This window comes from Centruroides sculpturatus, unplaced genomic scaffold (assembly GCF_000671375.1).
Source record: "Centruroides sculpturatus isolate CEXI.00-Female unplaced genomic scaffold, Cexi_2.0 scaffold1274, whole genome shotgun sequence".
NCBI classification, from domain to species: Eukaryota; Metazoa; Arthropoda; class Arachnida; order Scorpiones; family Buthidae; genus Centruroides; species Centruroides sculpturatus.
Window position 1 is genome coordinate 56,680 of NW_019385446.1, and position 10,758 is coordinate 67,437.

The window sequence follows — 10,758 nt, forward strand, 5'->3', positions numbered from 1 at the left end:
GGGACTCTTTTTGCAAGCCCATTATGGGTTCGGCCAGGCCCACAATGGAGCTGCCGGGTGGTGAGGGACGGGGCCCGACATATCCGAACGGACCACCCCCCGAAAAATTCCTGGGGATTTTTCGATCCGTTCGGATTCGAACCCGGGTCCCCCAGAGCGGTGGGCTACCACCTTGACCGCTCGGGCATCCGGCCAGTGCTGTGCGATGTCTATAATTTTAACATCGATGTCAAACATCGATGTTTGCCTAAGCATCGATACTAAATTTCGATGTCGGATTTCACATCGATGTTTGATCGATGCCCATTGGAACATCGATGTTCAATCAAGATAAACTCAAGCAATTTAAAAAAAAAACAAAACTTAATTTTATTTTCAACTTGTATAGTTCAATTACAGTTCCAATGCATACAGTTCTTCAATCGATAATGAATTTAAAACTAGAAGTTTGTGTACATTCTTTGGCTTTAAAGAACTCCGCTTTTTGTTGATAGTATTTCCAGCTTTGGAAAATAATCTTTCTGCTGGAACTGAAGTGGCAGGAATGCAAAGCCACTTCATGGCAAGTTCACATAAATTATAGTTTAAAAATTTCATGGATTTCCATACATCCAAAGCATTACTATTGTGAGGCACAATAGGGGCATCTAAAAACGTTTTAAAATTTGAATTTAAAGTTCCATTTGTGTTAACATTTTCTATCTTAATATCAATTTTTCTGGATGACCAAAGGTGTAAATTTGTAAACATATTTGCAAGAACTTTGTTTCATCGCAATTTCACAATTTTTACGAAATTCCCGGACTGTCCGAGTGAAAACCGAACAGGTGGTAACACTAGGAACAAAGAATGAACTGCATACATCGATGAATCAAAATTCACATATTGCTAACATCGATTCAGGCAAAAACATCGGAAGGTCGATGCATCGACGAACAAAAACATCGATGCATCGCACAGCACTACATCCGGCAGCACGCTCGTTAGGCCAGAAACACACATGCGTAAAATTCAGCGTAAAATCTAGCATAAAACAGAAAGCGTAAAAATTTTTCTGAAATTTTGGCTGAAACATAACTGAAAAAAGAGTAGAGTGTGTCTACTTTTTACGCCAAAATTCCTCCAATAAAGAGAAGTCTGTTTTGTGACGTTAAAGTAGACACGTGGTTTTTATTCTAACAATACAGTCGACCCCCCCTATAAGATATAGATACGTTCCAATTTATTAGGAATCCGATTTCTTACAAGTCGTTCCAATACAGCCCGACACGTGTCAAGTTTACGGACTATGGCTGATTGAAAGGTTTCCTTCCATAAAATTAATCGATTCTACACTAATCCGACTCAACATTTCCAAAATACGTATATTTTTTCGTAGTTTTATAGGAATCGTAATTATAGGGACCGTAATTATAGGGGGGCCGACTGTAGCGGCAATGAGTGTTAACCCTACAATTGTGACGATCTCGAAAAAAACGAAAAATAAACGAAATAGAAGAGTTTATTGAATCCGTTCGACCACATCAGTACAATAAAGACACTGTATTTAAATAACGTTTATGGATGGCCAGTGGCGGCCTTAGGGGGTGGCGAGCAGGGCAATCGCCCGGGGCCTCGCTCTTGGAGGGGCCTCGCGCAACAACCAAGTAGAAAAAAGTTGATATTTAAAACTTTTTATTTTATCCTTGGCTATTAGTTATAACAATAAAATAAATTTAATTTATAGTACAGTATATATTAATATTAATAAGTGCCTACTATTTCAATTCACATACTTTGCACAAAGGATAAGGGCCTCGCAAAGATCTGCCGCCCAGGGCCTCGCAAAGATCTGTCGCCCAGAGCCTCGCAATGGATAAGGCCGCCGCTGTGGATGGCTATAGGTGCTAAATTTCAAATAACAGGTAAGTCTAGTACAGTGTTTCTCAACCTCTAACGAATCGTCGCCCCCTTCACTTCAAAATTCCGATGCCGATGGCCAAGGCTAATGCCAAATTCGAACTGCATTGAATAGACTAATGACTAGTATAATGTTATTTGTTTAATTATTGTACGATATAACGAAAAAATATCTAATTTTTCTTAATATAATGTTTTACTATATCGTCCAGAAAATTGTTTTCTCCCCTTCAATATGGAAAAACGCCCACATGGGGGCGATATCGCCCCGTTGAAAAACACTGGTCTAGTAGAATCGATATATAGGCCTAGTATTCAGACACACGTTCTTTATTTGAATTCGGAATGCAAGTCTATTAATTTAAATTTTCTATATCATAGCAGAGGAGGCGGATAAAAAATGAAAGGTACAAATAAATAGATATATGATTAAAAAAAATTAATAAAATGTAGCACTGTTAGTGGCAGTGGAGTTTCCTATTCGGCCAGAATTTTACGTACGTGTGTTCTGGCATAAAAGCGTAAAACAGAAACTGAACTGAAAGCTAATTTCTGATTCAGTTTTCTGCCACACAATTTTACGCATGTGTGTTCCTGGTTTTATAAACGTAGTTGCGGTCGATACAACCTTTATACGCTGCATCGACTATAATTTTACCGCAATTCTTTATGTAATGTTACGTATTTATAAAATATCTAACCAGAACCTTAACTGATGTAAATATAAGCCTATCCAACGAATAAAACTGACAATAAAAAATATAAAAAATAAATATTTCAAAGACACGATTAAACATTGAAGACGTACCTACAAATTCATATAAATTCTGAAATCCTTATTTTGCATTAGAACAAATCAGCTTGAGGATCGTACTAACGTAACTTAAGCAGAATTTTGGCATTCTGTAAGCTAGTGAAATAAGCTTTTATGACATTATTTTGCTAGCTGTACAGTTTGGTTAAATGCACAGCCAGCAAAATAAGTTAACACGACTTTACAGGATACCGCTGAAGTGTTTAATTCATCTAACTTATGACCATTACTTCCGCTAACACAAAACTTTTTTTGGCACTTATGTGAGGACCAGAAATTTTGTATTATAAACTAAAATTTTTTTTGTTTAATAAACTTTGTAAAGACGGAACGAGAAAACAGAAAATTAAAAGAGAAAAAGGAAGAATGAAATCAATAAAAAACTCGATTCCCACGAGTTGGGTTCCTTGTTGAGATGAGTACATTTCTATGTCACGATTATGTCACCCGTTCCCTCATTGGACCAAGAAGATCGTCATCGCTGACGAAATCGGAGAAAGGTTCGAAAATGAGGACGTGATATAAAAGGGCACAGGCACGATGAGTAAGTGTGGAAGTTATTATTGGTGTCTGTGTGTGCACTCCGAACGTCTACCTCCCGCCGAGATTCCGTCAACCAACACCTCCTTCTCGCCTACAAGACTAGAACTGAACTCAACTGACCTCAATACATATTCATCTGGAAGGAACTATTGAACGTTTTTTGTGCTGGACTTGATTTCCTATACTACCTAAGGTATTTATCCTGCCCGCGCACTATTGTACGCTCTCTCTCTCCGCGTAAACTAAACGCGAAATCAGTTGTAACTAGAACTATTTTATTTACTAAGTAAACCTACGTTAAATATATATAAATAAACGGTTGTTTATGTTAAAACTTCTCGAGTGCAGTTTCATCCGTTTTTCTCTCCATTCTCTCTATTCCGGGTCCAACCCTCATACCTATCCGCTCACGTGAACTGGTGGTCTCTGTATCGACCGAAGGATACAGTGGTGTCATCCTGACGGGGTATCGAAGAGATACCGACCCTATGGTCACACTTATTTTCACCAGAAAATTTTTATATGATTTGTAAAAAAGCAATATTCAGCAGTATCTCCAAGACTATGTTATGGAAGTCGACATCTGTAGAAAATTTACCGAAATCGAAGAATAATTTTTATAAACATAATCAAAATATATCAAGATTACGATACTATAATCTGTTTCATCAAAGAATACACTTCGCGAAAATATATGACGTCACTCTGAAAGCTTCTCATTGATTACTATTCACTTCCGTTCGAAAAAAAAAGAGTTCCGCCGATTTTAACGTTTAAAAGTTATTTATAGGTTATAATATATTGATAAAGCCATTAATAAATACAATGCTTAATACAATAATTGTTACTTATCATTTACAGTTACAGGTAGATTGCATTGTGGTTACAAGTGCATGTGGCCAAAGAGAAGATGACAAATCGGAGAGTTCATCGCGTAATGATATAAATGCGGCGAGTTGTTTTAACTATCGGGCTAGAATATACTACATAGAGTGGCTGTAGTGACGCAATATTTAAAGAAATTGAATACACGTCCGCCATTTTCCTTTTAGTCAAGGGGCGTGCCATTTGTGTTGTGTAAAGACAACGAGCTAGACAAGTGTGCAAAGGAAAGGAAGAGTTTTAACCCTTAACTGAGTCTGTGCGAGTCAAAATGATGCTACTTAGTTCTTTTTAATTTTGAAAGTAAATAAGACATTTCTTTCTTTAACCCTTTTTCTAAACAAAATATTCTGTAGCGATAAGTTAAATGCATTTCTAAACATTCTTAATTTTACTTTCCCGGTTGTTATGTATACATAACAAGGGAAAGCATTGGTTGGAATCGTGTCAAATTTGACTCTCAGAGTTTTTGCAAATCTCCACATTTTGAGACCTCTTGAATCCAAAAAAGTAAAAAAACGTATTGAAAAAAATTCCGTATATATTGTGTGTTGGCGTCTATAAGAAACGAAATTTTGGTATGATAGCTTATGTATAAGAGCATTAATGCTATTAAATTTTGATTCTTAAAGGTTGAAGGAGTGGGGAGATGAGGGATGTCATGCGTCATATCTCGAGAGATGTCGGAGTTAATGAAGATGCTATTCGTTATTAATAAGCCCCGGATTTTTCGGATCGATAAAAGTGGAGTTTCGGATCCGAAATCGGATCGAAAAGATCATGTTTTCGGATGTATGTTCGGAATAAAAAAAAAATAATAATAATAAAAATAAAACAAAATTATCAAATTTTCTTCAGTTATCTGTCTATTAATTAATGCAGTATNATTGATTAAAAAAACTGTTTCTCTGAACAAAAAAAAATACATGTTAATGGATGAATTGATGGGGAAAGTAACACAACACGTCAGCAAATTGCCAAGAGGGATGCCTTTCGGGAGGACTTTCTATGAAAATTTTTCCCTATTTAGATGTTAAAAACCTGGCTAACTTTACGTAGTTGGTGTATTGGTGAGGTGCTCACCAGTGTCCGAGTGGATATAACCACTGAACACTACAGTTGGTCGCGAGTTCGCGCCTGACCAACGAGCTGGCCACATGCAATTTTCCAAGTTTTCTTCAGGCGTGTAACACTTAAATGTGGGCTAGTTTCCCATAAAAAATCTTTCCGGGAGTTTCTACGGAAATTTTCCGGCATCCTTCCGGGATTCTCCTTGGAAGATTGCCCGTGTGTGACTTTATCCCATTAATCCAATTCAATCCAATCCCGTGTGATCCTAACCCGACCAATGTTCAGAGATTTTATCTATTCGGCCACTGGCGGATAGTGTATATAAATTAATTACAGTATATTTACTTCTAAATGTGCACATATATGAATTTGCTTCAGTGTAAATAATAATTATTCCAAAAGAAATAACAATGCTTTCTGAATACACCATGGGTTCGGCAGGCCCGTAATGGGAGCTTTGTTTTTTAAAGGAAATATAATTTATTCAGGGGTCTAGAACAGTGGTCCCCGACCTTTTTGTCTTGCGTATCCCTTGGCAGCCCATTTTCGTAAATTGTACTCCTTACATTAGAAAAATGTTTGTACTTTCTTTGGTTGTATTTTAAACTTGTTGCAACTGTAAATAAATAGCAGTGACTTGGCAAGGAAGATGCACAGGGCGGCTGAATTGATGTAGGTTAAAAGGTTATCTGAATAAGTACAAATGTTCAGTGCTCGGTGTTTCACCTACTTTTCTACTTGCCACACCATTATTGCTCTTTGAAATTGGTTTAAAAAAAAAACTAATAATATCTTCAATCACATTTTCATATCTATTAGCTGGCAAGATATACGATGTCAAAATCGAAATATTCTTATTTTGAGCTGCTAAGCGTTTTAAAAATCATATTTCTTAGTTTTATAATTCGCATGTTTGTTTGTAGATGCCGTAAAAATAGAGAACGTCCCCACATACTACACATTTCTGTTTAGTACAGTCATCAACTCCTAAATACGAAAATCAACATTTCATGTATTCATCACAGTATTTTCTCTTTTTACCTCCCTGTGGAGAGAGGTCCCTTTCAGTGTTTTGCATCATTTTGGAAAGTAACCAATTACCAAGCACTTCTCAAGACACGTGTCTTGAGAAGTGCTCGGTAATTGATTACTTTCCAAAATTTCATGTTTCAGCTTTTCTTATTGTACCGATTTTCAACCACCGATCTGCCTAGTGTACATGCCTTCGGAGAGATCTTTTAAAAGTAACTGGCTCCTATTTAGGCGTTAAAGACGTAGAGAAAACCCAGAAAACTCCATGTGGCCAGCCCTTCCTGGAGAAAAGCGAACCCACGACCGAACTAGCAGTGTTCATGGAACATTAGTGTACGAAAATTGATTTTATTTAATAATGAAAAGTATATAATCGTATGGCCGCACATATGCCTGCAAATTAGTTAAATTAAATATAAAATAAATATTGTAAAAACGAACTAAAAACTTAGTTTTAAATGTGTAATGTAAACAAAATTATAGAATGTCAAAATGTTAGCACCAGTAGATTTTGTAATAATATTATGTTCAGTAAGTTTTATTTCGCGTGTTCGCCAAACAGCGAAGCCTTGGTCAATTATATAGCACTGTACTAAATATAATAAAAATATAATTATGTTTTTATTTAAAATTAAGCATTGTGTTCAATGACGTTGCCAAATCCTTCAATGCAGAAGTGGGAATTTATAAGTCTTCAATTTGAAAATTGCAGCCCAATATTTAACGAAAAAGTCAACCGTAGAGTAAAATTAAACACATACGGTAGTAGCTGTAACGTAACAACTTCGTTGGATAGGCATTAGATTTTAACCATGACATTTTTTGTTATTTTATTTTTAGTGAAAATTTAATTCAAGTTCTTTTACTCACCTCAGACCAGATATGTTGGCGTTTAGTTTCAGATCAGATGAACATTTGTCACTCTGAGCACAACCAGTACGAAAACTTATCTGTAAATAAGTCTTCTATTGTAAAATTTCAGATATAAGAGTAAAAAATTCGTAAAGATTTTAACTTACCACGCCAACTGTAAAATTTGGAAACGTAGGATCTAAAACGGGACAATCTTTACAAAACGATACTTCTTCGGAAATATTATGTTTTAAGAATAAAATCGAATTTATTTGTATTGGATTCACTTGATCGTCGGAATCTCCCTGGCAAAAATATTCCAAAGAAACAACTTAAGTTTAATTCGCAAAGTTATTAATAATGCATTATATTAAATAAGCTATAATCATACTAGACACTTTTCTACAATTCATACTTTTTTCTTTTTTACTTTTTTCACCCTGAGCGCACTAAGAGTTGTTGTCTGTACATGGCAATGCGACTAGCAGGCAATCTGCCGAAAAAGGATGCCTCCCGAGAAGACTTTCTAGGAAAGTAGATAGGAAAACTGGCCTCTAAGTGTTACAAACGTGAAGAAAAATTGCAAAACTCCACGTAGCCATACTGTTAGCGAGGTGCGAACCCACCATCAACTACCAGAGTTCAGTGGTTTTATCCTCTGTTCATTTTATCTTGTATCAATGTTCAGAGTCGCACACTGGTAGGCGTGGTCACTAAGAGGGCCTTTATATCAAGCTTATTGTGAGTCGAACCGTGTGGTGATGGGCGTGCCCAACATCCGAAAAATTCATGGAATTTTTCGAGCCGGCCGGATTCGTTTCCGGATGTCTCTATTGAGGTAGGCTCTCATCCTAATTGCTTGGTCATCCAGCCGTACCGATAATGGGATAGATAAAAGATCTCTTAATATCCACAAGGCGGAAAGAGTTGAAAAAGAAAGTAATTCGTATGATTATTTTATGATAAAATAAATACGAGGTATAGTAGTACATACTCGAACATGAGTGTCATAACTAATACAGTCGGTTATCCCTTTTTTCATTATAATTTCCTGGCGTATGAATGAAGTTTGTTTATTCCGATGATCTGTGAAATAGTCTCGAGGTTGGAGAAAGTTTCTTCGACGAAACGAACGCAATTCCACAACAAAATCTATAAAATATGATCTTAAGATACTTGATAAAGTAATATTAATTTTCAAATTTATACTCACCGAGTTTCAAGGGTACGTAAATTCCCTCGTATCCGAAACAATAAATAGTTTTAAAACAATGTCCTGTAGTAAAATTGCAAGATGACTTCTTCGGATTTATTTGGTGAGGCTGAAATGTGATATTATGAAATACCCGCACAATGGGGCGAGACCTACGCAGTAGTTTATTATTCAGTTAATTAGTTTGCTTTTAAATTAAAGAATATTTTATTTATTCTATAAATTACCTCAAGAGTATTGCGTTGTCTGATAAAAAAGATCCAACGAGAATATCTAAAATAAATACCTAAAATTGAATTTTACATGTAACGAATTATGAATTTCTGTGAATTTAATTTACCAGAATAATTATTTGAATCTACGTCAACCGGTCTCGATATAGATATACCAAAACCCGTCAAAGATTCGTCGATTTCGGCAGCAAAAATTCTCTAAATATAAATATATAGAATAATTATATCTCACAGTAAAGGCGATAAAACTTCCATAATTATTTTACCTGAACATATTGAGATTTAATTCCATGGAGAGAACCGTGATATATGTAAATAGCGCCTCTTTCTGATTCGTATGGTGCTCCAATGGCAATATCTGTTATATACATATAACATTTATTATTATTTATTATATTCTCTCTGCTCTGTACGCACTAAGAGGACCTATTTTAACGCATTATGGATTTGGTAATGCCCACAATGAGGAGACTGGGTGGTGAGGGACAGGTTCGAAATATCCAGATGGACCACTCCCGAAAAATTCCTGGGGTTTTTCGACCGTCCGGATTCGATTCAAGGTTATATAAAATATTTGGTTTTTAGAGAATGAATAAACGAAACTTCTAATAATTTGTTAACGTTAGAGGTTTTATTGTGGATATCTAATGTATATAAAATTATCATCAAGCCATCACTCCAGTCAATGGGGACATTTGTTAACACATTTTGTGTAGCTCAGTAAACTTTGTGTTCCCAAATAACAGTGTAATAAGACAATTGTGCAATAAAACTAAAACTGTCACCTGTTCTAAGAAAGGTTGAGCGAAAATTTCCAAAGACTACAATATCTAATATCTAACCAGAACTTTAATTGTCAGAGATACTTTCAGAGATATTCTTACTTGCAAAATATAATTTTACTACATTCTCTATACGCTATTTTGTTTTTGTTTAAATATTTTTGTATTCCAACGTCCGTCAATACTGTTTTGTATATTTCAACCTCTCGTGCATTTCTCTGATCATCATACAATATACTGTATAACGCAAATATCAAATAGTTAATTACATTAAACTGGAAAGTTTTAAAATCTCAGCGGTCAGCACATAAATCTCTGTTGCTCTTACTACCCAGCAGTAAGAACAACACGAATGATAAATCGAGTGGTTAAAACCGCTGACAATTAATAGTTGTCGCGGGTTCGCACCTCGCCAACGGGCTAGTCACGTGGAAATTTCCGGTTTTCTTCACGTGTCAAATACCTCTCGAAAGGAACACTACCTTAGTAGATCGCCCAAGTTGAGTCACCTTACTCCATCAATACAATCTTATGTTACTTTTTTCTAATATACATTATAATTATAGGCAATTTTTAAATTAAAGCTTGTTTCGAAATAAATTAAAATAAGATCTAAAATGGACCATTAAAATTAATTTGATATGAGCTAATCACAAAATTTTAAATAAAAGTGGTTTGTATCACGAAAGAAATTTCCATTGCTTCTCTTTCATGCTGACCAATCCCATTGCGGTACAGACACGCTCGTCAGACCTCTTTTTTTTTTTTTTTTTTAACTCTTTCCGCTCTGTGGGCACGAAGAGGGACTCTTTTTGCAAGCCCATTATGGGTTCGGCCAGGCCCACAATGGAGCTGCCGGGTGGTGAGGGACGGGGCCCGACATATCCGAACGGACCACCCCCCGAAAAATTCCTGGGGATTTTTCGATCCGTTCGGATTCGAACCCGGGTCCCCCAGAGCGGTGGGCTACCACCTTGACCGCTCGGGCATCCGGCCAGTGCTGTGCGATGTCTATAATTTTAACATCGATGTCAAACATCGATGTTTGCCTAAGCATCGATGCTAAATTTCGATGTCGGATTTCACATCGATGTTTGATCGATGTTCATTGGAACATCGATGTTCAATCAAGATAAACTCAAGCAATTTAAAAAAAAAACAAAACTTAATTTTATTTTCAACTTGTATAGTTCAATTACAGTTCCAATGCATACAGTTCTTCAATCGATAATGAATTTAAAACTAGAAGTTTGTGTACATTCTTTGGCTTTAAAGAACTCCGCTTTTTGTTGATAGTATTTCCAGCTTTGGAAAATAATCTTTCTGCTGGAACTGAAGTGGCAGGAATGCAAAGCCACTTCATGGCAAGTTCACATAAATTATAGTTAAAAAATTTCATGGATTTCCACACATCCAAAGCATTACTATTGTGAGGCA

The 10,758-nt window shown here is 36.0% G+C and overlaps 1 protein-coding gene across 2 annotated transcripts in view; it reads right to left on the reverse strand.

Annotated features, from left to right (window-relative positions):
- Positions 1 to 7,069: 7,069 nt before the first annotated feature.
- LOC111639085 (integrin alpha-4-like) overlaps positions 7,070 to 10,758 on the reverse strand; it is a 25,400-nt gene continuing 21,711 nt past the window's right edge. The window contains exons 12-18 of one of the 2 annotated variants that reach the window (XM_023384859.1): positions 8,806 to 8,897; positions 8,647 to 8,737; positions 8,534 to 8,579; positions 8,307 to 8,458; positions 8,088 to 8,245; positions 7,261 to 7,398; positions 7,070 to 7,191 (exon numbers count right to left, since the gene is read on the reverse strand). In XM_023384859.1, the coding sequence (XP_023240627.1) occupies positions 7,108 to 7,191; positions 7,261 to 7,398; positions 8,088 to 8,245; positions 8,307 to 8,458; positions 8,534 to 8,579; positions 8,647 to 8,737; positions 8,806 to 8,897 (761 nt within the window). In that variant the 3' untranslated portion in view covers positions 7,070 to 7,107. Of the gene's footprint in view, positions 7,192 to 7,260; positions 7,399 to 8,087; positions 8,246 to 8,306; positions 8,459 to 8,533; positions 8,580 to 8,646; positions 8,738 to 8,805; positions 8,898 to 10,758 lie in introns of those variants that run through there. The other variant, XM_023384860.1, reaches the window with a different exon arrangement.